At 40.0% G+C, this 26,571-nt stretch overlaps 1 protein-coding gene across 1 annotated transcript in view; it reads left to right on the plus strand.

Annotated features, from left to right (window-relative positions):
- Positions 1–26,571, plus strand: part of GTF2F2 (general transcription factor IIF subunit 2) — a 168,514-nt gene that overhangs the window by 33,167 nt on the left and 108,776 nt on the right. Inside the window, exon 4 of the mRNA XM_030813355.1 lies at positions 199–343. Coding sequence (XP_030669215.1) covers positions 199–343 — 145 coding nt within the window. The remainder of the gene's footprint in view (positions 1–198; positions 344–26,571) is intronic.

A 26,571-nucleotide genomic window follows, 5' to 3' on the forward strand; every position in this document is an offset into this window, starting at 1 on the left:
GCGGGGATTATAGGTGTGCACCAATGTGTCCAGTTTATATTCTCTTTTTATGACCAAGTATTAAGGAGTTTTTAATAAAGTGTTTAATGAAATGACTGGAAAACATATTTAAAAATAATTTGATTTATAACTAAAATTTTTTTATATATAGTTTGAATACAGAAGTCTGTTATAATCTCTGGTTAATGTGTCTATTAGGTGTCATTTACTTTGAATGAGGATCTTGCAAATATTCATGATATTGGTGGAAAACCGGCTTCAGTCAGTGCTCCTAGAGAACATCCATTTGTCTTGCAAAGTGTTGGAGGACAGACATTAACAGTATTTACTGAGAGCTCATCAGGTAAGTGGGAATGGAATTATTTAATGTGATTCCTGTACATGTTGTATAGATTTTCTGTCTCAACATACACTCCTGTTTGCTTTTTTTTTTTTTTTTTTTTTTTTGCGACAGAGTTTTGCTCTTGCTGCCCAGGCTGGAGTCCAATGGCATGATCTCGGCTCACTGCCACCTCCTGGGTTCAAGTGATTCTCCTGCCTCAGCCCCCCGAGTAGCTGGGATTACAGGCATGCGCCACCACGCCCGGCTAATTGTGTATTTTTAGTAGAGACGAGGTTTCTCCATGTTGGTCAGGCTGGTCTCTAACTCCCTACCTCAGGTGATCTGCCCACCTCAGCCTCCCAAAGTGATGGGATTACAGACGTGAGCCACTGCACCCAGCCTCCTGTTTGCTTTTTTTTTTTTTTTTTTTTTGAGACGGAGTCTTGCTCTGTTGCCCAGGCTGGAGTGCAGTGGCGCAATCTCAGCTCACTGCAAGCTCCACCTCCCAGGTTCCGGCCATTCTCCTGCCTCAGCCTCTCCAAGTAGCTGGGACTACAGGCGCCCGCCACCACACCTGGCTAATTTTTGTTTGTATTTTTAGTAGAGACGGGGTTTCACCGTGGTCTCGATCTGCTGACCTCGTGATCCGCCCGCCTCGGCCTCCCAAAGTGCTGGGATTACAAGCATGAGCCACCGCGCCCAGCCCTGTTTGCTTTTTTAAGGTCATTACCAAGACTGTTCCATCTCTCATTTTGTCTACCTCTGTTATTCATACTATGCTACTTCTCTGCTCTGTGTACTTTCTTGTGATTAATGAAATTTTGGCCATTACTTGAGAAGGGTTTAATTTCCATTTGGGATATGAAGATGTAGAACAAAGCAGATGGAAGAATGTGGTTCATCAAGCTGCCTTCTAAGATGTTGAAGAAACAGTATTCTGAATTTTGCCAAGATAAGGTCATCCTTGCTTGTTTTAGTAAATTGATATTCAGCAACTGTGAGTTGTACTTAAAAAATACACCTTGATATTAGGGAATATTTTAGTCTGAATTTTTCATCTTGTATGCTTTGTATACCAACAGGGCCTTTATATTGCATAGAGATAACTTTTAATTGATACTGGCTTCCAAGAAGTTTCAGTGTAGAGTTTTAAGATTGTATGTGTTTGCAATGAGATATTTTAACAGTTCAGTAAATCAGAAGCAAATGTTTCCATTTGTGAATTAAATACAGAGAGAACTTTCTTGTGGCACATGCTCAGCATGAGTAAATTTTCCTTGTTTTGGGATTTTTATCTCTCACTAAAGATAAAAGGCAACAGGCCACCTTAGTTTAATGGAGCTAATTTTCTCCTATCTAGTTCAAAAAGCTTATTGACAAAAGAAAACATTTGTGATTTGTTGTATTTCATCAAGCATTTCAAAGAAAGCTATAAGAAATTATAGTATGTTAAGAACACCATTGTTTAAAAAAAGGAACATCCTCATAAATTTATTTATTTTATTTTTTTTGAAATGGAGTCTTGCTCTGTCGCCCAGCTGGAGTGCAGTGGAGAGATCTCGGCTCACAGCAAGCTCCGCCTACCGGGTTCACGCCATTCTCCTGCCTCAGCCTCCTGAGTACCTGGGACTACAGGCGCCCGCCACCACGCCCAGCTGATTTTTTTTGTATTTTTAGTAGAGACAGGGTTTCACCGTGTTAGCCAGGATGGTCTTGATCTCCTGACCTCGTGATCCGCCCGCCTCGGCCTCCCAAAGTGCTGGGATTACAGGCATGAGCCACCGGGCCCAGCCGAATTTTTTTGTGGTATCTTAGATTACCAATAGCTACATAAAATGATCTAAAAAAGTATTCTTTTTTTCTTGGATGTACAGTATAAGAAAATGGTAAATAGGGCCGGGCACGGTGGCTCACGCCTGTAATCCCAGCACTTTGGGAGGCCGAGGCGGGCGGATCACGAGGTCAGGAGATCGAGACCACGGTGAAACCCCGTCTCTACTAAAAATACAAAAAATCAGCCGGGCGCGGTGGCGGGCGCCTATAGTCCCAGCTACTCGGAGAGGCTGAGGCAGGAGAATGGCGTGAACCCGGGAGGCGGAGCTTGCAGTGAGCCGAGATCGCGCCACTGCACTCCAGCCTGGGCGACAGAGCGAGACTCCGTCTCAAAAAAAAAAAAAAAAGAAAATGGTAAATAATAACTCTTCAGTTATGTAGTTGAAGGTAGAAGGTTGGTTTCATTACAGTTTTCTGAGGCTCTGATAATTAGTAGTGTAGTAGTATGGGAGGCAGAAAATGTTAAAGTAACAGTATCTTCAGTACATCCATTTTATACTGGAGAAGATTCAACCCTTCAACAAATATATATTGCATGTTACATAGTTCAGGGCATAGTATAGGCCTATCTAAAAACCTGAAATTTGTCTGAAATTAGAAGCACATTTGAATTCAGTATGTTGAGTTTTAGGTTTGGCCGGGTGCGGTGGCCCATGCCTGTAATCCCAACACTTTGGGAGGCCAAGGTGGGCAGATCACCTGAGGCCAGGAGTTCGAGACCAACCAGGCCAACGTGGTGAAACCCTGTCTCTATTAAAAATAAAAAATTGGCCAGGCGTGGTGGCAGGTGCCTCTAATCCCAGCTACTCAGGAAGCTGAGGCAGGAGAATCGCTTGAACCCAGAAGGTGGAGGTAGAAGTGAGTCAAGATCGCACCACTGTACTCCAGCCTGGGCGGTAGAGGGAGACTCAGTCTCAAAAAAAAAAAGTTAAAGAGTTTTAGTTTCAACAACTCTATTCCTGTTGATTGATGAGATTTAATAAGATCTGTTGAACCTGTGAGGTTTTCTCTACTTTTGTGATTGTCCCTGGAGTGGAAGAGGCATGGCACCAAGATAGTAAAAAGGAGTCATCCCCTTGATAAAAGTTTGAGGTAGAGAAACTTGAACTTTTTTTTGTAGAAAAAAGTACCATATTTCAGATTTTTTACGTCTTATTAAATGACTAATTTTTTGAAAGCATGATTTATTTCTGGTACTTCTACAAAGACAGCGATTTAGAAAGCTAACATTTGTTAGCCTCAAAATTAGTCTTCCATTTTACATTTTAAAAATACTTTAGTGTTGTGCTCTTTTTGAACATTTCGTGTTCACATTTCTGGCTACAGTGTACTCTAAAGAGAATGTGGTTTTATAAGGATTATCTTGGCAGGGATATGGAAGAGAATTAAGATTGTCATCCTTCTTCTGGGGCTTGGACAGTATGTTCTTGCTTTGTAGAACTGTGATAATACAAATGCAGTTCTAAGTTGCTATTAGTTATAATACACTATAACAATTTTTTGCTTCTTAACCTCATTATTTCTGTTTCAAGTCATTGTTCCTTGATTCTCTTTGCACCTTTCTGTGCCTTAATTTCCTCATTTATGAAATGAGGGTAATTTATTGACATTTACATATAAATATGAATACATTTAAACACTTAGAACAGTGCTCAGTATATAATGAATGCTCAAATGTTAGCTGTTGTTGTTAATATTACACCTTATTTTTAAACACTTTAGGTTTTAAGTTTATTTTAAGGCAAGTGCATGCATTTTAGCTCAATCTGGATGTATATCACTTGGTAAAATTCAGCCAGTAGAGATTTTTATGTTAAATGTTTCTCAATTGCCTGCATGACCAAGAAAAAAGCTCTAGAATTGTTAGTAGTTTATCTCCTTTGAAGAGTCTTATGTATTTGCTATTTCTAGTCATTAAAGCAGCAGTTCTACAAGTGGGTTCCTTGGATCTCTTGGAAGTCATAAATAGTAGCAGGGGCTCTGTGACTGCTGTGACATATTTAAAATGTTAGATGTATGTTGTATATGTGCGTTCTTTTCTATAGGATGGTACCAGAGCTTTCATTGGCATCTCAGAGGAATCTGTGGCCCAGAAAAGCTACAGAACCACTACCCTAGTTTTAACCTTGGTTGGTCGTGAACCTACCAAAGTATAAGTGACTAAGCCATTTTACAAGGAGTAAGCTGTTGATTTTACATTGAAATATAAATGAGGTAGGCATTATCTGGAATATTTCTACATTTTCTATCAAGCATAGAACTGTACCTGCTTTTCTAGGCTCTTCGTTCCTTTTTATTAGTGCACAGGTCTATAAAATGTAGAGTTTGTAAGGAAACTTGAAACCACATTTTAGTTCATTGTGTTAGGAGTTTTAGTTTTAATAACTTTACTCCTGTTAATGTGATTTTGCTGGTATTTGAGAGGCCTCTTTTGAGCCCATTTTCCTAATGATTGAATTTGGCACATTTGGGTATCTTTTAGGGAGAGGGAATTAGAGGAGACTAATAATTAAGTTATACAGTGTTTTCTCATTAATTAAAATAATCTGCATGTCATCAACATTTTATGAACTCAGTTAATTTATTTCTAATTCAGTGTTCCTGTCTGAGAGAATATATTTTATTTTTATGGGCTATTTTGGGTTATCCTTTCTTCCACTTCTGCTTTCCTCTATGAAATTCAAAATGATCTATTAATATTTTTCTGTTATTTTCATGGAGCTCTCTTATCCATTACCCTTATCTCTGTGGAAATACCTCATGTGTTTGGCCTTACATTTCCCTGCCTTGGGTCTTCAGTTTAGTATTTGTATTTACTATTTATTGGTGACTATAGATCATTTCTATTTTTTCTGCCTTTGGCATCTTTGGCATTCCTACCTTTATTCAAAGTTAGATTTTCTTCTTTTTTTTTTTAGAGGCAGTGTCTCACTGTGTTGCCCAGGCTGAACTTCTGGGCCCAAGTGATCCTCCCACCTCAGCCTCCTGAGCAGCTGGGACGACAGGCGTGCACCACCATGTCTGGCTCTTAGATATTATTATTTATAACTGCCAATTCTAGACAAAAATGTTCATTCATCTGTTCAATAGATATTTTTGGTGCTAAGCCCTATGCTAGAATAAGATTAGCCTCCTGTGCACTGAGACAACTGGTAACTGAATAAATGCTACAAATGCTCTAATGGAGTTATGTACAAAGAGGAAAAAAGCATGTGTACTTTGCCTGAGGGAACTGGCTTCAGAAGTGGAGATAATATTTGAGCTGGACCTTGAAGTATATGAATAGGATGAAAGATAGTGAGGATAAATTCATTTTTCTAGCCTTCGAGGATCCAATTCTTCACTTGGCATTCTTTTACCCATCATCCTCTGTCATAGCTATCTAAAAATTCATTAAATAAAAATTCATTAAAGCAAAAAACTTAGTTGTGGATGTCATAGTCTAGGTTAGAGATGAAAAAAGTTTGAATTGGTGCAATGGGAGTGGAAAAGATAGAACATACTCCAGGGATAATAGAGGTAATTTTTTTTTTTTAATCTTTTTTGCCATCAGGTAAGTCGACCAGAATTAGAGGTTATTTTGACAGCTTTTGGTGATGAATCGGCTGTGAGGAAATTGGAAGATTGAGAAGCCTAGAATGGTTTCCAGGCTTTTTTTGGCTTGAGCATCTGGAGGGATAGTGAAACCGTTACTAAGTTAGAAAATATTGAAAGAAATGGGCAGGGTTAGAGCTGATAATGCAATGACTTTTTTGCTTTCATTTTTCATTATCTTTGACGCCTTTATAGCAGTTCATTACTTCAATAAATTAATATGTGTGCCTGTTTTTTTCAGGCCCCTTTTTAGGCTTGGGATACTTTAACAAGCAAAGGCTCAGCCCTTGTGGTGATTACATTTTACTAAGAGGAGACAACAATAAACATAAGTAAATTATATTCCTGGCTAGAAGTTGATAAATTTTCTGGGAATAAGGTGAGAAGTAGGCTCAGGAGTATCAGGTTGAGGATGGGACCTCATTGAGAAGGTGAAATTTGAACAGTCTTGAAGGAGGCAAAACGGGTAGCCATGTGGAGTGAGTTAGCCAGCTAGGAGTTTTTAAGGCAGACAGAGAACAGTAACGACTAATGCTCCAAGTTGGGAACAAGACTGGCATGTTCATGGAGTGGCCAAGAGGTCAGTGTGGATAAAGTAGATGAGCAAGGGGGAAGAGTAGTGGGCTAATTAGGCTAGGGAAGAAGGGTGGGTGTTGGCAGTGGCAGATCATGAAAAGATTTCTAAACTATGAAAAGTATTTTGGATTTTACTTTTAGTGAAGTGGGAAGTCACTGGAGAGTTTTAAGCAGAATAGTGATATAATTTGATTTACATCTTAAAGACTTACTCTGACTGGTAGGTTGGGAAGAGACCATGGAGTCGGGGCAGGGCTGGAACCAGGAGGCTGTTATAGTAATCCAGGGGAGACATGACAGAAGCTTGGATTAGAGTGGTAGCAGTGACAGAGATCTACTCACTCACCTGATATCCAGCTTTATATCTTTAGTTGTCTTAACAAACAGTCCACTTGGATTCTTTTTTTGGTGGGGGGAGATGGGTCTCATCCTGTCACCCAGGCTGGAGTGCAGTGGCACAATCTTGGCTCACTACAACCTCTGCCTCCTGGGCTCAGGCAGTCAGTCCTCCCACCTCAGCCTCCCGAGTAGCTGAAACTACAGTCACATGCCACCATGCCTGGCTAGTTTTTTATTTTTTTGTGTTTTTTTGTAGAGACAGGGTTTCACCATTTTGCCCAGGCTGGTCTCGAACTCCTGCGTGCAAAGCTGTCCACCTGCCTTGGCCTCCCAAAGTGCTGGGATTATAGGCATGAGCCACTATGCCCAGTCTGCCACTTCGATTACCTGAAACCAGGAGATAGAAAATCAAATTCATTTATCCATTTCCTTATTCTCTATATATCCATGTTTCTTCCAGTGATACATTATTCTTCTATTGTCTTGGCCATAATAATTCTTAGCCTCCTCTTATACTCGTATTTGGTCATTTTGTCGTTTCTGTAGTAGGAATCACATATACACATTTCTGGATACCACTTGATATGGTTTGTCTCAGTCCCCACCCAAATCTCATCTTGAATTTTAGCTCCCATAATTCCCACATGTTGTGAGAGGGACCTGGTGGGAGATAATTGAATCATGGAGGCAGCTTCCCCCATACTGTTCTTGTGGTAGTGAATAAGTCTCATGAGATCTGGTGGGTTGATAAGGGGTTTCCCCTTTCACTTGGCTCTCATTCTGTCTTGTCTGCCACCATGGAAGACATGACTTTTGCCTTCTGCCATGATTATGAGGCCTCCCCAGCCATGTGGAAATGAGTCTGTTAAACCTCTTTTTCTTTGTAAATTACCCAGTCTTGGGTATGTCATTATCAGCAGTGTGAAAACAGACTAATACACCACTTAATCCAAAGCAGCCCTCTGAAAACTCCACCCATTATCCCCTTTTCCAGCCCCATCTGCGGAAATCTCTTACCTTTACCATACCCTCCTGCACAGTGACCTCTGTTTTTCCCCTTCTTTTTCCTCTGTCAGGGATTCGTCTTCTATAGTCATAATCAGCCTTCCCTTTCTGATCCAGCCTTTGTTGATTCTTCCTTCATTTAGACTTGTATGGCAGTAGGTTAGCTCATTTCGTCCCATTATTAAACCTTGTGGGCAGAGGACTGTATCTCATGCTTATCTCCATGGTGCCTAGTATAGCACTGAGCACATCTGTGGCTTGGGATTGAGCACAGAGTGATGGGTTCAATCATTTATTTCCTCCTAAGATGGGTTGAAATCATTTATTTCCTCCTAAGAATTAGTAGTACTCTAATGGTACTTTTTAGAATGGTTTTCAAGTGAGATAGCTTGTTTTAGTTACTCACGGGATGGCTAGTTTCCCTTCAGATATTCTTGATGCAAAGTGTTTTTCTTAAGAGACTTGAGGTTCAGAATCGAATATTAAATCCCTTTGTTCCTCACTTTATTTTTTGCTCATTATATTTTGGCACAGATGATTTTTTAAACTTTCTCTTGGCTAATCAGATTAGCTCAGTATCATATCCTGTGACACTTGGTTAGCCACTCTACATATTGTCATGAAACATATTCCCCAGATAAAATAGCAGCTGAGTTCACTGATGGTAGCTGCCATATTTACTTTCAAGCTTGAATTTGGTAACATGTACCAATTACACATATGACTAAGAACATACTAGTTTGTATTTGAAGAAGAATGTATAGCAATAGTAATGCTCTTTGAAGATGCTTAATTACCAGTCCTTTTGAAAACTTAGCTGAAACTGTAGAATTTATAATCTGTCCTGTATGGTACTGTCCTGCAAGTATAGTAAATGAAAAACAAAGGTAAGCGTTTTCTTTCTTTCTTTTTTTTTGAGACTGAGTCTCACTGTGTCGCCAAGGCTGGAGCGCAGTGGCGCGATCCCAGCTCACTGCAACCTCCACCTCCCAGGTTCAAGTGATTCTCCTGCCTCAGCCTCTGGAGTAGCAGAATACTCCCAAGTAGCAGAATTCACCTGAGGTCAGGAGTTCAAGATCAGCCTGGCCAACATGGTAAAACCCCGTCTCTGCTAAAAATACAAAAAATTAGAGACTACAGACATGCACCACCACGCCCGGCTAATTTTTTGTATTTTTAGTAGAGACGGGGTTTTGCCATGTTGCCTAGGCTGTTCTCAAACTCCTGACCTCAGGTAATCTGCCCGCCTCAGCCTACCAAGTTCTGGGATTACAGACGTTAGCCACCATGCCTGACCATGTTTTCATTTTTAAGTTGGATTGTTGGGTGCTTATGGGAAACATTAATTTGGTGCATTTCCCTTATTTTTAGGGGAATATCATATCAGGTATATGATTTTGAGAGGTTTGAATTAAGCCTTCTCTTTATATGTGTGATTATAAGCATTCAAAGTACTTTTTCATTGAACTTTTTTTCTTGTCACCGGCTTAAAACATGAATTATACTCTGTTTCCTGAATTGTCACCAGATGCATATGTAGTGGGACTTTCTGAGGCTTTATTTACCTTATCTATCATAATTTAATTATTGTTATCACTTTAATGGAGCATTTTTTAAACTTTTTGGTCTCAGGGCTCTTTTATACATTATGTGCTAACATTTTTATTTAAAAATCTATTTTCCAAAAAATAGTGGGAAGAGTGCCATTTTGCAGGTATCATTAATGTCTGGCTTAAGACAAGCTGGATTTTCATCTCCACTTCAGTATTCAATCTGTAATGATCTGCTGTTTTGGTTGAAGTACTGAAGAAAATCTACCTCTTATAAATACATAGTTGGAAAAGGGAGGAGTAATTAGTAGCATTTTCAGATAGTTGTGGACATTCTTCTTTTGCTGCTACACTAAAACTCTACAAGTGGTAGTTTCTTAAAGGTCACTTGCAGTATAGAACCTGAAACTCTATTAGCAAACCTTTTCTACTCTCTTACGTTAAATTCACAGGTCTGTCTTGTATTTGGAATGAATCTCTTACCCAGACATGATTTTGTAGCATCATACATCCATCTTCTGGAGACTATTGGTTCCCTGAATTAATGTAGTTCTTTTGAATGCTGACACGTTTCATTATAGAATATCAAAAATTTACATTCATTAGATGAGCATCACTACTGATTTTATCACAAAAGTCTTTTAAGTATAGGGGAGCTGTTAAGTTTATGGTGGTAGGTACAAGTTCTTCAGACTTTAATTTTCACTTAAAAAGTTGAATTTAATGACAACAAATCCTGTCAGCTTTTTTTTTTTTTTTTAAAGGATGGGCTTTTTTCATTGATTTTTGAAAAGATATCTTTCAGATACCCAAGTCTGAATAATTATGCTTTGTGTGTCGGTCATTCTTTCAAGTAACAATGATCTTCCACAACAAAAGTAGCTAGCTCAGTGCTCAACTCAAACGTTGCAACTGTGCTTTTCTCTGAGGCAGTCATCTTACGTTAGTGTCCAGCAGAAGCATTTCATGCGCATTTGCCATTTGGTGTCACAGGATGTTAAGGGATGCGTACTCAAGGGTTGAAATTTAATAAAAACAGTTTTTACTGTTCATCAAGGACATTGTGAAGTGAAACAGACTTTTTAAAAAATTGCAAGTGCTAGGTGATGAAGAATACAGTGGTACAGTTTTGGTACCATTTGGCCTTAATTTGTGGTGGTACCAGTAACCTTACCCACCGTTGCTTTTGCACTGCTGGCAGATATCAACACAGTGAAAAAGGTAATTAAATATTTTAAGAAAATATTTTTACCTTGCGGACACCCAAATAATCTTGAGGACCCCTAGGGATTTATAGACCATACTTTGAAGAATGCTAATTTAGTGTGTTGTAGTGTGAAAAGATTGCAAGCTCCATTTTAAAGTACCTGGTGAAGTGTTGATCACTTTTTATTGGGATGGCCTACCTAATAGAGACACTCCTCCCCCCAGTGCTTCTTAGGGGAACCTCATCTGTAACACTGAATTGCATGCCTGTTTCAGTGTTTATTGTTGGTTTTAAGAATACAGGGGCCGGGCACTGTGGCTCAGGCCTGTAATCCCAGCACATTGGGAGGCCGAGGTGGGCGGATCACCTGAGGTCGGGAGTTCAAGACCAGCCTGGCCAACATGGTGAAACCCCATCCCTACCAAAAATACAAAAAATTAGCCGGGTGTGGTGGTGAGCGCCTGTAATCCCAGCTATCTGGGAAGCTGAGGCAGGAGAATCACTTGAACCCAGGAGGCAGAGGTTGCAGTGAGCTGAGATCACGCCATCACACTCCAGCCTGGGCAACAAGAGCAGATCTCTGTCTCAAAAAGAAAAAAGAAAAAAATGAAAAGAGTACATATTTTTTAACCAGATTTGAACCACTTTTAAACTATTTCTTTTAGGTATGTATTTATTACACTTCTGTTGGTGGATAACCTGTCTTTGTATTTACTATCTTATTTAGTTCTCCTCACAACTCCACGAGGGATGGACTTTTAAGAAATCTTCATTTTGCAGATGATGTGACAGAAGCTCTAAGAGATTGTGTGTCTAGCCCCTATTTCCTGATATTTAGAAATATATTGTTAAAACAGTCTCTTTAGGTAATAGAAATCCTGCTAGGTCTGCCTGGATAGATGTCTGTGGTGACTCCAGCTTGTCTCTTTCATCACTACATTTCACAGGGCAGCCATCTTCAAGTCCCATTCACTTTGGCAGCTAGTGGTTCTTTCTCACTTCCCTAGTAAAGGCCCTACAGAAGGAGTAATGAAGCTCTGTTTTTTGCTTACTCCTTTGAGTAACAGCCTTGCCACTGAACATTTGGAATCATACCAGCTTCTGACAATCTTATACTTGTGAGGAGGAACAAACAGGAACAAAAATATATGAGTTTAGTGTTTATTTCCTGAACTGCCACCAAGGTTGTGGCTGACTGCAGAGATTTAGTTTTGTATTTTACTGCCAAATGCCTGAGCCAGGTCTACTCTCTGAAAAGTTAAACCTAATAGCAGAAAATGTTCCTTTATTTAGTGGCTAGAAAGAGACTTGTAAAAACAATGTTTGTACTCTTCATATTCAGGTATTCATGCATAAATATGTGGTAGCTTTAATAATCTGAGAATGGGATGAGGAAGATTAAAAGAAAAAAACCACAGTGTAGGATAATACTAAGGTTTGGAATCACAAACTTACTAAAACTTATGATTTACTCTCCAGTTTTTTAATTATGAAATATTTCAAACTTACAGAAAAGTATAGTGAATAGTTTAACCTATGCCTAACAGCTATATTTCATAAGTGTTGACATTTGCCATATTTCTTTAAAGCTAGAAAACATTTTAGATTTCTCCTCTCCCCCAACCCCCAACCCTTACCTCACTTGCTAGAGGTAACTATTGTCCTGGAGTTGGCATGTATTACTGTGACTCATTGTGACTAGTCTACAATTCTCAAAACAAAGTCTTTATAGTTTAACTGGTGGAAACCAACCAAGTTCCTTGGAGATGTGTTAGGCAGTGTGCTCCAAATTTCTAGCAATTGTGGAAGTCCAGTGTTTAGCTTGAGTAGAGATTTTTTAGTGTAGGTTATATCTTGACAAGCCTTTTTTTCTTCTATTTCTGTAGTACATTAATTAAAATTTTTTTCTGGAATTTTAACAAATTAGATGATCAAAAGTAATTATCAGTGAGGAACTTAAAAATTCAGTCCCATGGTTTCTAGTGAAATAGTGAATGATCAGTAGTGTATAAGGATAAAAGATGTTTACATTGTTTTGGCCTTGCCACCCATGTGTTATTTTGGTAATGTAGTTTCTCCTCTTCTTCATCTGTGTTGTAATAATCACACTGACAGTGTTTTTGTTGTTGTATTTGAGACAAGGTCTCACTCTGTTGCCCAGGTTGGAGTGCAGTGGCGCCATCTTGGCTTACTGCAACCTCTGCCTCCTGGGTTCAAGTGATTCTCATTCCTCAGCCTCCTGAATAGCTGTAGCTGGGGTTACAGGCATGTGCCACCACGCCTGGCTAATTTTTGTATTTTTAGTAGAGGTTTTACCATGTTGTCCAGGCTGGTCTCCTGGCCTTAAGTGATCTGCTCATCTAGCCCTCCCAAAGTGCTGGGATTACAGGAGTGAGCCGCTGCGCCTGGCCACTGACAGTGTTTTGAATATGAAATAGTATTTAGAGTATTCTTTCTCAGAAGACTTGATCTCTAATTTATGCAAGGAATATTGACACTTTTTTCTTCAGTTTTATTTATTGCTATGAATATATTAATGTGACATAAACTTTTAGTTCTAGTGTTCATGAATCCCACCTAAATTTTATGGTCTCAAATTTGTTGAAGGTTGGATTGTGATTCTACAAAATAAACATCTTTATTTAGGATCTCTGTTTTCTGTATATCTTTGCTTTGTTTTTTTTTTTTCTATTCAGAGTTTTTTTTTTTTTTATACTCTAAGTTCTAGGGTACATGTGCACAACGTGCAGGTTTGTTACATATGTATACATGTGCCATGTTGGTGTGCTGCACCTATTAACTCGTCATTTACATTAGGTATATCTCTTTAATGCTATCTCTCCCCCATCCCCCCATTCTGTATATCTTTGTTATGATTTTTATGGAGAATGTCAGAAAGCATCATCAAGTTTTTACTTTTATTGTATGTCGTATTTGCCTATTCCTAAAACTTTGTGATACTCAAGCTTTGATCAAACCTGGCCATTCCATATTTGTTAAAACAATTGGGAAGAACTTAGGAAATTCTTGTCATATCTGGAGAAAATGACAGGCTATACAAACATATTTCTCTTTCTTCCTTTTGATTTTCTATAGCTTCCGGTTTATAAAGTTGGTTCTTTGTTTTGATTCATTGTATACTTAAGATCTTAGGAAGAACTTGGTTTCTTTGTAAAACCAAACCTAACTTAGTAAAATCAATTAAAATGTAAATTACTTCAGCGTGGGCAACATGGTGATTCCCTGTCTCTACTAAAAATAAAAAAAATTAGCCAGGCATGGTGGCGCACGCTTGTAGCACCAGCTGTTCTGGAGGCTGAGGCAGGAGAATTGCTTGAACCTGGGAGGCGGAGGTTGCAGTGAGCCAAGATAGCGCCACTGCACTCCATCCAGCCTGGGCGACAGAGTGAGACTCTGTCTCAAAAAAAAAAAAAAAAAAAAAAAAGAAAAGTAAATTACTTGGTCAAGGTATTAATACTAAGTAATTGAAGCAATTGTAATTTTAAAATATTTTAATTTACAAAATTTCATTTTCTTTGGCTTTTCCAAATAACATTATTGCCACTATTTTTAAAAACCTCATTCAAGGTTATAGTAGCGTGATTTTTTTCTCTAGTTCTTTGAGCATAAGGGTACCATTATCAAAATTTAAAATGTAAAAAATGCCATGTAACTGATTTTTCTCTCTGTAGTATAGCATTACATTATAAAAACAGAAACAGGTTATTTGGTTGCCTTTGTATTTTTATCACTTAGAAATATAGTCTGTTGAGGGCCGGGTGTGGTGGCTCACGCCTATAATCTCAGCACTTTGGGAGGCCAAGGTGGGCAGATCACTTAAGGCCAGGAGTTTGAGATCAGCCTGGCCAACCTGGCAAAACCCCATCTCTACTAAAAATACAAAAATTAGCCAAGTGTGGTGGTGCGCGTCTGTAATCCCAGCTGCGCAGCACACATCTGTAATTCCAGCCAGGCGTTCAAGACCAGCCCGGCCAACTTGGCGAAACCCCATCTCTACTAAAAATACAAAAATTAGTCCAGTGTGGTGGCAGACGCCTGTAATCTCAGCTACTTGGGAGGCTGAGGCATGAGAATCACTTGAACCCAGGAAGTGGAGGTTGCAGTGAGCCAGGATTGTGCTACTGTGCTCCAGCCTGGGCAACAGTGAGACAGAGTCTCAAAAAAAAAGAGAGAGAGAGAGAAAGGTAGTTTGTTGATATGGTGATAGCACTAGTATAGTAATTCCCTTGGAACAAAGAAGAAAAGAAAGTAAGACTTTAAAACTGACCTATTTCTTTAAAAAGCGATAAAACATGTCGATTTACTGAAGGTTTTCAAGTAAAGAAGTAGCAGCCCTAGTGGCCAGGTAGCAGCTCATGCCTGTAACCCCAGCACTTTGGGAGGCCAGGGTGAGTGGACTGCTTGAGCCCAGAAGTTAGAGACCAGCCTGGACAAAAGAGTGAAACCCTATCTCTACAAAAAATAGCTGGGTATGGTGGCGTGCACCTGTAGTCTCAGCTATTTTGGAGGCTCAGGTGGGAGGATCACCTGTGCCTGGGATGTTGAGGCTGCAGTGAGCTGTGATCGTGCCACTGCACTCCAGTGTCAGTGACAGAGTGAGACCCTGTCTGAAAAAAAAAAATTGTAGTTCCTTCTCCCCCAGCATTACTAGTGCCACTTTTGGGGTGCCCAGTGCTGGTAAAAAGGCTATACATCAAAAAGTTGCAACACAGCAGAATAGGAAGGGTTACCAAAAAATGGATTAGAGACCTACACTTGAACTGTGTTCTTGATTACATTGGTTCTGATACAAAGTGCCTAGTACCATTTTACATTCTCATAACTATTTGTTTTGGAAGAATTGAAGGAAGTTTTAATTATGGCATATAGATACACAATGTTTACATCCTTATTAAGCAATGATTTTGTTAAGCTATAGCTGCTTTATTAAGTGGACAGATATAGGTAACCTACTGAGCACTTACTTTATTTGCTATGGTGAGCACTTACACAGTGGATGCAGAATCAATTTGTGAGGTACTAGGCAACATTAAGAAATAAAGAGAAATAGAATGGAAAAAATATATATAGATATCTATATATTCATATATATGTGGAATAGAATGGAAAAATGGAGAAATAGAATGGAAAAAATATATATTTACATGTATAATACACATCCATTATCCATTAGATATATATCTAAAATAAATATATATATATATATATATATTTTTTTTTTTTTTTTTTTTCTTTGAGACAAAGTCTTGCTCTATCACCCAGGCTGCAGTACAGTAACGCAATCTCAGCTCACTGCAACCCCTGCCTCCTGTGTTCAAGTGATTCTCCTGCCTCAGCCTCCTGAGTAACTGGGATTACGGGCGTGCATCACCACGCCTGGCTAATTTTTGTATTTTTAGTAGAGACAGGGTTTCACTTTGTTGGCCAGGCTGACCTTGAACTCTTGGCCTCAAGTGATCTGCCCACTTCAGCCTCCTAAAGTGCTGGGATTACAATTGTGAGCCACCACGCCTGGCCAATATTTGTTTTTATTTGGAACATTTCAAACATACACTGAAGTAGAATAATATAACAAATTCTATGTACCCCTACCCAACTTTAGGAATGTATAGCCGATTTTTTTTTTTTTTTTGGGGGTGGGGTTTCAGTCTGGCACCAGGCTGGAGTACAATGGCGCAATCTCGGCTCACTGCAATCTCTGCCTCCCGGGTTCAAGTGATTCTCCTGCCTCAGCCTCCCAAGTAGCTGAGACTACAGTCACACGCTACCACGCCCAGCTAATTTTTTGTATTTTTAGTAGAGACAGGGTTTCACCATGATGGCCAGGATGGTCTCGATCTCTTGACCTTGTGATCCTCCTGCCTTGGACTCCCAAAGTGCTGGGATTACAAGCGTGAGCCACCGTGCCCTGCTATAGTGATTTTTAAATGTGCTATCAATGATTAACCCCAAATTACTTTTGTAAAAAGATATAATTTCACTCATATGTTTGTACTTCTCTGCCATCAGTCTTGGTAAAAAAACCTTTTTTTTTTTTTTTTGAGACAGAGTCCTACTGTGTCACCTAGGCTGGAGTGCAGTGGCGCAATCTCGGCTCACTGCAACCTCCACCTCCTGGGTTCAAGCGATCCTGCTGCCTCAGCCTCCCAAGTAGCTAGGATTACAGGCTTTTTTTTTTGAGACGGAGTTTCAATCTTCTCGCCCAGGCTAGAGTGGAGTTCTGTGATCTCGGCTCACTGCAACCTCTGCCTCCTGGGTTCAAGCAATTGTCCTGTCTCAGCCTCCCAAGTAGCTGGGATTACAGGCACCTCCCCTACGCCTGGCTAATTTTTGTATTTTTAGTAGAGATGAGGTTTCACCATGTTGGCCAGGCTTGTCTCTGGCTCCTGACCTCAGGTGATCTGCCAGCGTCAGCCTACCAAAGTGCTGGGATTACAGGCGTGAGCCACCGCACCCAGCTTCTTCAGTACATTCTTCATACAGATTCCTTTTTAGAAAAATGCATAACCATAAGATCATTATGATACCTAAAAAAATTAACAATTCCAAAATATGGTAGATCTAGTCACTGGGAACTATGTGATGCTTAAATTCCAGTGTTTTCTGATATTTTTTCCCTTTTAAATGCATTCTGTTTCCTGGTTTATGGTCCAACTCTATCAGAAGTCACCATGGATTGCAGTTATATAGGTTATAGCATCCCCTGGAGAAGATACACTTTGTCAAGTCATCCATATTACTACGAAGACATGATGCAGTCTTTCTGCAGAACTGTTTGAGGAGTTTGGCTGATAAGGAAATGACAGAATAGAAAATTATTTCTAGAACAGTGCTGAGGTACTGATGTCAAACTGGAGCCAGTGTTAGGGAAAAGTATGAAAGCTGTGTTCACTGAGCATCATATGGATTGTTTTCAGATTGCATCAAGTTAAAGTTAACAAGCAGATAAGTTTAGAAAGAAAATCTTGTCAATCCACTATGACCAGACTTTAGGGAATAGGGGGCTTTAAAATAAAAGTTAAAGTAAAATAGAAGTAGGTGGTATGAGAATTCATATGATGAGTGGAATAAAAAATGTTATTTAACGTAATAGAGTGAATATGAATAGGGACTATATTGGTATATCCCAGTAGGGACATTATATACAACTTGTATACAAGCCTCAATTTAGAGTATGAATTTCTTACCTGGAATATTGATCAATAATTGAGAAACCAATTTTGTCTTGAGTTTAAAATCTCTTGAAAGTTAGGTCCATTTATATATCTTTAATACAAAAATGACTAATTAAACATGTTTAAGTTCTGAAAGAAAACCTTATTCTTATATGTTCCTACCAGCTGTTAGATAGACAGCTGTGGCCTGCCCAGAGGTGAAACTCTGATAGTGGCCAGCACACTTTGAAAGACTGCTGTGTTTAAAAAGAAGTTCAGTTGAAGTCTTTTTTTTTTTTTTTTAAAGAACCTCATGTATGTGTATCAGCCCACAAATTCTTGCTTATACAGACTGTATCATTAGCTATTTCAAAATAATAAAGGGTAAAAAGCCCTACAGATACATACTATACATACTATTTTTACTTTTTTTTTTTTTAAGATGGAGTCTCGCTCTGTTGCCCAGGCTGGAGGGCAGTGTTGCAGTCTTGGCTCACTGCAACCTCCGCCTCCCTGCCTCAGCCTCCCAAGTAACTGTTACTACAGGCACCTGCCACCACACCCAGCTAATTTCACCCAGCTAATTTTTTTTTTTTTTTTTTTTTTGAGATGGAGTCTTGCTGTGTCACCAGGCTGGAGTGCAGTGGTGCGATCTTGGTTCACTGCAACCTCCGCCTCCCAGGTTCAAGCGATTCTCCTGCCTTAGCCTCCCGAGTAGCCGGGACTACAGGCGTGCACCACCACGCCCAGCTAATTTTTTTTGTATTTTTAGTAGAGTCGGGGTTCTGTCATGTCAGCCAGGATCATCTTGATGTCTTGACGTCGTGATCTGCCTGCCTGGGCCTCCCAAAAGTGCTGGGATTACTGGCGTGAGCCACCGTGCCTGGCCCCCCAGCTGATTTTTGTGTTTTAAGTAGCGATAGGCTTTCACCATATTGGCCAGGCTGGTTTCACACTCCTGACCTCAAGTGATCCTCCCACCTCAGGCCTCCCAAACTTCCCAAAGTACTGGAATTACAGGCATGAGCCACCACGCCCAGCCTCACTTTTTTCCCCCCCACTCTAAAAGAACCTTTCTTGAGAATATTTTATGGTTGAAAGTTGTGGCATTTTCTGTTGATAGAGGGAAAAAAAAGTACACCACCCAGTGTTGTTTACAGCTTCAGTTTCTTTTATATAACCATGCAGAACTTAATGACTATGATGATTTGACACATTTTTTTCCTTACTGTATAATGTGTTATGTGTCATACCTAGACTTTTCTTGAGAGAAAGATTTGTACCGTTTAGCAAAGAAAAAAGTCTGGTTTAGATCACTTCTCAACCCCTTTTCTGCTGCTTCTCGGTGAAGGCTGATGTGTCTTTACATTCACAAGTTCGGGACAGACTCCTATAGATTAGGGGCTGTGGCATAGATGCCCCAGGTGCTGTCGGTGTTCACCCATGGCCTCTCAAGGCCTTGTCATTACTGTGCACACTAGCCAACTTCTACATCTCAGCACCTTTGTCTCTGCCTGAGAGCTTTTCTTGTGCCAACTACACTGCCTGCCTGGAGGGCAGGCCAGAAATGCCAGGATATTAACACTCACTTTGGGAGTGGCGTTCAGCCAATATCTGCCAGGAGTTAGTGGATGAACACCCAGCTCCTTTAATCCTCAGGTTAGGGTGACTAAGGCACATATTAAGCAACAGTTGACCTTAGTAGTATCCGGCTGGTACTGGTTTTCTACACTAATCATTTTATAGGCTCGTTTATTCTTCCTCTCTCTCTTTTCCAACCCTCAGTGTTTTCTGACAAATAAACTACCTGAACTTTATTTATTTATTTATTTATTTATTTATTTATTTATTTATTTATTATTTTGAGACAGGGTTTCACTCTGTCGCCCAGGCTGTAGTGCAGTGGCCCGATCTCAGCTCATGGCACCCCCCACCTCGGAGGCTCTAGTGATTTCCCCACCTCAGCCTCCTGAGTAGCTGGAGCTGCAAGTGTGTGCCACCACACCTGGCTGGCTGGCTGGCTGGCTTCCTTCCTTCCTTCCTTCCTTCCTTCCTTCCTTCCCTCCCTCTTTCCTTCCCTCCTTCCTTCTCTCCTTCCCTCCTTCCCTCCCTGCTTCCCTCTTTCCCTCCTTCCCTCCTTCCTCCCTCCTTCCCTCTTTCCCTCCTTCCCTCCTTTCTTGGTTTCACCATGTTGCCTAGGCTGGGATTTCTCCATGTTGGCCAGGTTGGTCTCGAACTCCTGACCTCAAGTGATCCGATCGCCTCAGCCTCCCAAAGTGCTGGGATTACAGGCGTGGGCCACCGTGCCCGCCCCTCCCCCTTCCAAATTCATAGGTTGAAGTCCTAACCCCGGGTACCTCAGAATGTGACTATATTTGGAGATAAGACCTTTAAAGAGGCGATGAAGTTAAAAAGAGGCAGTGGCAATTGACTGGTGTCCTTATAAGAAAAGGAAATTTAGACACTCAGGAGAAACTAGGGGTGCACGTGCACAGAGGAATGACCATGTGAGGAGGCAGCAAGTGAGTGGCCATCTGCAAGCCCAGGAGCTGAGCCTTAGAATAAACCAAAGTTGTAGGCACCTCAATCTTGGACTTCAGCCCCCAGAACTATGAGAAAATACCTTGCTGTTGCTTAAGCCACCCAGTCTGTGGAAATTTGTTATGGCAGCCCTAGCAAACTAATGCAGTGTGATTTAATACTTGTGATTTAATTTTTTGAACTAAGAAGTCTAGTTGATGGATGTTTAGAAAATTGATTTTCTTCTTGTGTTTTGCTTTTTTGTTACTAAAATTTTAATTGAAACATAACCTACATTTAAGAAAACAGCACAAATCATAAGCTTATACTGTTTTCTCACAAAGTGAACACATCCCTGTAACCACACCGAGGTAACAAAAGAACATTGTCAGCTATGCTTTGATTTTTGAATTCATGGATCCAGTATCAAATTTTCTAGACTAATTTTTTTACGTATCTTCGGTAACTTACTCCCTTTTAAATGTAGATTACTATTTTTTAATCTTCAAGCATAAGTTTTACATGGACACAACCAGTATTATTTAGAAATGTTGCAATATTAGAGATATTAAGCTTCTTAAGAACTAGGTTTTTAACACGAACCAACCAGAGAGTTATAGTTCCAATATTTATCTTTTTTTTTTTTTTAATAAGAGACTGGTTATTTATTTATTTATTTATTTAGAGACAAGGTCTTGCTCTGTCACCCCGGCTGGACTGCAGTGCTATGATCTCGGTTCACTGCAGCCTCTAACTTCTGGGCTCAAGCGATCTTCCCACCCCAGCCTCCCAAATAGCTGGGACTACAGTCATACACCACCACACCCAGCTAATTTTTTAAAAAGTTTTTTGTAGAGACAGGGTCTCATTTTCTTGCCTAGGCTGGTCTCAAACTCCCCTGCCTTGGCCTCCCAAAGTGTTGGGATTATAGGTGTGAGCCATTGTGCCCAGCTGAGACTGGTTATCTTTGTAAGACACATAGTCTGGTAAATTTATCATTACATAGGCTCCAATTAATTTTTCTTTCACCCACTTAACATCTTTTAAAAATTTTTTCTGACAAGGCTTAGAAGCAAATAAAAGCTTTTGTGGAAACTGAATGTCAGTTGAGTCAGTGATGCAGGTAATTTATTTGAATTACTTTTCATGAGTTTTACAGTCTTGAAATCATCTCCAACAAATGACTTTTTTTTCTGCTAGTGAGGTATTCTGTATGCAGAATATTTTCCCCTTGAAACTGTCTTTCTGAGTAAATTATATTCTAATGGAAAGATTCTGTGGCTTTGAAGTAGTTATTTCTGAAAGCTGGAAAATATAGAGAATCTGCATACAAGAAAGACTAGGGGCTGCAGTCAGAGAAAGGATCAGAGGTGGTATCTGAGAGAACCATCATGAGATCAGAAGAATGATTCCTGGAGGAATTGGAGAAGTCTAGATGCAAGAGAAGGGTTGGAATGAAAAGGATGTGGCTTCCAGCTGACTGAGGGGAGGTTGTAATGAAAGCCCAGTGAAGGTAGTAGCAGTGTGATCTGTCATACTGGGAGGGTAGCAGAGAGAGTAGAGGAAGATCATGGTGGTCAGTCAGAATGGTAACAGACAGTTGGCTCAGGGAGCAGCAGAAATTAAATAGGCAGCAATTTAGTAGAGAGAAAGCAATGTTGCTTGCATGCGGTGACATAGCCATGAAAATGCTAGCGTCTAAAACCCTTTTTTTTTTTTTTCGAGACAGAGTCTTGCTCTGTCACCCAGGCTGCAGTGCAGTAGCTTGATCTTTGCTCACTGCAACTTCCGCCTCCCAGGATCAAGTGATTCTCCTGCCTCAACCTCCTGAGTAGCTGGGACTACAGGTGCGTGCCACCAGGCCCAGCTAACTTTTCCATTTTTTTTTTTTTTTTTTTTTGAGACAGAGTCTCACTCTTTCGCCCAGGCTGGACTGCAGTGGCACTATCTCGGCTCACTGCAAGCTCCGCCTCCTGGGTTCACGCCATTCTCCTGCCTCAGCCTCCCGAGTAGCTTGGAGTACAGGCGCCCACCACTGCGCCCAACTAATTTTCTGTATTTTTAGTAGAGATGAGGTTTCACCGTGTTAGCCAGGATGGTCTCGATCTCCTGACCTCGTGATCCACCCGCCTCGGCCTCCCAAAGTGCTGGGATTACAAGCGTGAGCCACCGCGCCTGGCCTCTATTTTTCAGTAGAGATGGAGTTTCGCCATGTCGGCCAGGCTGGTCTCGAACTGGTGATCTGCCCACCTTGGCCTCCCAAAGTGCTGGGATTACAGTCATGAGCTGCAGCACGCAGCCTAAAACCATATCTTGACTTTAATTGAACTTTAAAAGAAACAGGTTTAAGTAATTTGAGGGTTCTGCATGGTGTTGCCAAGCATTCTGATATCCATTTTGTACCTTTGCAATGAGTAAGAAGGATCCCTATTGAATCACTTTAGAGTTTTCTTTCTATCTGAAGTTAGGAGGGAAGTAAACCTAATATTATTTAGTGGTATTTTAAATGAAAAGGAGTATTTACATTATATTGCCTTTTAAAAAATTACAGCTTTATTGAGATGAAAATTCCCATACCATACAATTCACCCATTTAAAGTGTACAAGTGAATGGTTTTAGTACATCCATCACCATAAGTTTAGATTTCCATCACCTCAAAAGAAACCCACACCTATTTGTAGTCACCTGTTATTCTCACCCCAACCTCCCACACCATAGGCAACCTCCCACGCCATAGTCTACTTTCTGGTTCTATAGATTTATCCATTCTGGACAGTTTATATAAATGGAATCCTAAAATACTTGGTCTTTTGTGACTTTTTTTTTTTTTACTTAGCATGATGTTTCCAGGGCTCATTCATGTTGTAGCATGTATCAGTACTTAATTCTGCTTTATTGCTAGACAGTATTCCATCGTCTGAATATTTCATGGTTTATCCATTCATCAGTTGATGGACATTTAGATTGTTTCCGTCTTTTTGGCTATTGTGAATGATACTGCTATGAATATTTGTGTACTACAAGTTTTTGTGGGAACTTAAGTTTTTATTTCTCTTGTATATATACCTAAGAGTGGAATGTAGTGTGCGAGGGTTCCAATTTCACCATATCCCCACCAACACTTGTTATTGTCTGTCCCTTTGATTCTAGCCAACCTAGTGGGTGGGTGTGCAGTGGCATTTCCTTGTGATTTTCATTTGCATTTCCCTGTGGTTTTGACTTGTATTTCTCTGATAGCTGATGATTGATGTTGAATATCTTTTCATGTGCTTGTTAGCCATTTGTATATCTCATTTGGACAAATACCTATTCCAGACCCTTTGCCTGTTATTAAACTGGGTTGTTTATCTTTTTATTGTTGAGTTGTAAGAGTTCTATATATATATACACACACAAATCCCTTATTCAGATATATGATTTGCAAATATTTTCTCCCACTCTGTAAGTTGTCTTTTTCACTTTTCTGGTGGTGTTCGTTGGAGTACAGAACTTTTAATTTTGATATAATCTAATGTCTCTATTTTTTTTTTTTTTTTTTTTTGAGACGGAGTCTCGCTCTCTCACCCAGGCTGGAGTGCAGTGGCGCGATCTCGGCTCACTGCAAGCTCCGCCTCCCGGGTTCACGCCATTCTCCTGCCTCAGCCTCTCCGAGTAGCTGGGACTACAGGCGCCCGCCACCACGCCCAGCTAATTTTTTGTATTTTTAATAGAGACGGGGTTTCACCGTGGTCTCGATCTCCTGACCTCGTGATCCACCCGCCTCGGCCTCCCAAAGTGCTGGGATTACAAGCGTGAGCCACCACGCCCGGCCTTGTCTCTATTTTTTATTTTTATCTTCTTAGCTCTTTGATTTAGGTTCTGATCCATTTTGAGTTAATTTTGTATATGGTATGAAATAGGAAGCCAACTTTATTCTTTTCCGTGCAGCTATCCAGTTTTCCCAGCACTGTTTGTTGAAAAGGCTATTTTTTCCAAACTGAATTCTCTTGGCACCTTTGTTGAAAATTAGTTGATCAGGAGTTATTTATGGACTCTCAGTTCTATTCCATGGCTCAATGTATCTATCCTCATGGCAGTACCACACAGTCTTGATGACTGTAGCTTTGTAGTAAGTTTTGAAATTGGGAAACATGAACCCTCCAACCCTCCACCTTTCTTTTTTTTTCATGATTGTTGATTGTTGACCTATTCTGAGTCCCTCAAGTTTGCATATGAATTTTAAGATCAGTTCCTTAATTTTTGCAAAAAGTAAAAAGTCCAGCTGGGATGTTGGTAGGGATCGTATTGAATCTATACATCGCTTTGAAGAGTATTGCCATCTTAACAGTATTATTTGGTGGACAGCATTACAAAATATGCAATATAGAGATACATAGATATGGAAAAAAGTGTACAGAGAGAAAAAAAGTGTTCTATTTTTCTAATTAAGTTTTTTATTTTGAGGTAATTGTAGATTCACATGTAGTTGTAAAACATAATACAGAGAGATTGGATGTACCCTTTACTCAGTTTTCCTCAGTGGTAATATTGCAATTCATGGTACTATACAAACCACTGACATTGATATTGACATTGATAGAGTCCACTGATCCCATTCAGATTTCCCTAGTTTTACTTGTACTTTCTTGTGTGTGTGTGTGTGTGTGTGTGTGTGTGTGTGTGTGTATCATTTAGTTTCATGCAGTTTTGTCACATGTGGTTTCATATACCCATCACCACACTCAAGATGCAGAACAGTTCCATCGCCACAAGAATCTCTCAGGTTACCCTTTGTAACCATGCCACCTTCCTCCTAACCACCCCCACTTCCCACCTCTTTCCCCAACCCTGTCTTAACCCCCAGAAACGACTGATCTGTTCTGCATTTTTATAACTTTGTCATTTTTTTTTTTTTTTTGAGACGGAGTCTTGCTCTGTTGCCCAGGCTGGAATGCAGTGGCGTGATCTCGGCTCACTGCAAGCTCTGCCTCCCGGGTTCATGCCATTCTCCTGGCTCACCTCCCGAGTAGCTGGGACTACAGGCGCCTGCTACCACGCCCGGCTAATTTTTTGTATTTTTAGTAGAGATGGGGTTTCACTGTGTTAGCCAGGGTGGTCTCGATCTCCTAACCTTGTGATCCACCCGCCTCGGCCTCCCGAAGTGCTGGGATTACAGGCGTGAGCCACTGCACCCGGCCAACTTTGTCACTTTTTAAAAGTGTCATATAACTGTTATGTAAACAAGTACTATATAAATGCCTTTTTCACTCAGCATAAATTCTCTAAGAGATTCATCCAAGGTTTTATGTGAATCAATAGTTGATTCCTTTCTATTGCTGAGTATTCCATGGTATGGATTTACCACAGTACATCTAACTAGTCTCTGATTGAAGAGTATCTGGGTTGTTCCCAGATTTTGGCTACTACAGATAAAGCTGTTGTGAACATTTGTGTATAGATCTTTGTGTGAGTGCAAGTTTTCATTTCTTTGGGATTAATGCCCAAGAGTGCATTTGCTGGGTAATGTGGTAATTGCAAGTTAAATTTAATACGTAACCACCAAACTTTTCCAGAGAAGCTATTTTTAAAAGTAAAAGTATAGATAATTTTTTTAAAACTTGAAAATGTGACCACTGCCACATATAGAAAAGATGTATTAACATGAAACAGCTGAAATAGAACATATGCAGCCCCTCAAAAGCTGCCAGGTATCCCTCCTTGATCACAGCTCACTCCTTCATCCACGGAGAAAACCATCATTGACATTTATGATAGTAACTTTTTCTTTTAGAATTTTAGCATTTAAGCCTTTATTCCTCTGTAATATATTTTACTTTGTCTGTTTTTTAGTGTTATATAAATAGAATCAATGTGCACCATTTTTTTGGTATAAGTTTTTCATGGAGCACTGTTTTCTTTTTTCTTTTTCTTTTTTTTCTTTAAAGAAATAATGGTTTTATTACTTACAGGTCCTGGATACATGACATACCTGGAGGCCATACACAGAGGTCAGGGAGGGCTTCAGAGGGAAGGAGAGGGAGAAAGATCCATGGGTTAACGCCTTCATTGAGGTCTAGGGCCTTATCCAAACAGGTTTCTCACTGGGAGATTTTTCTTTAACGCTCGATAATTGTATACATTTATGGTACAGTATGATTTTGGTACATATGTACAATGTATAATGATCAAGTCAGAGTAATTAACATATCTGTCACCTCAAATATTTATCATTTCTCTGTGTTGGGAATATTAAAAATCTTACAGCTCTTTGAAAATATGCACTATTGTTAACTATAGTCACCCTGCAGTGCAATAGAACAGTAGAACTTATTTCTCCTATATAGCTGCAATTTTGCATGTTAGCCAATCTCTCCTTATCATGCCTCACACTTTCCAGCCTCTAGTAATCACTATTCCATCTCCTTCTGTGAAATCAACTTTTTTAGCTTTCATGTATGAGTGAGAACATA

Source organism: Nomascus leucogenys, chromosome 5 (genome assembly GCF_006542625.1).
Source record: "Nomascus leucogenys isolate Asia chromosome 5, Asia_NLE_v1, whole genome shotgun sequence".
Lineage (NCBI taxonomy): Eukaryota > Metazoa > Chordata > Mammalia > Primates > Hylobatidae > Nomascus > Nomascus leucogenys.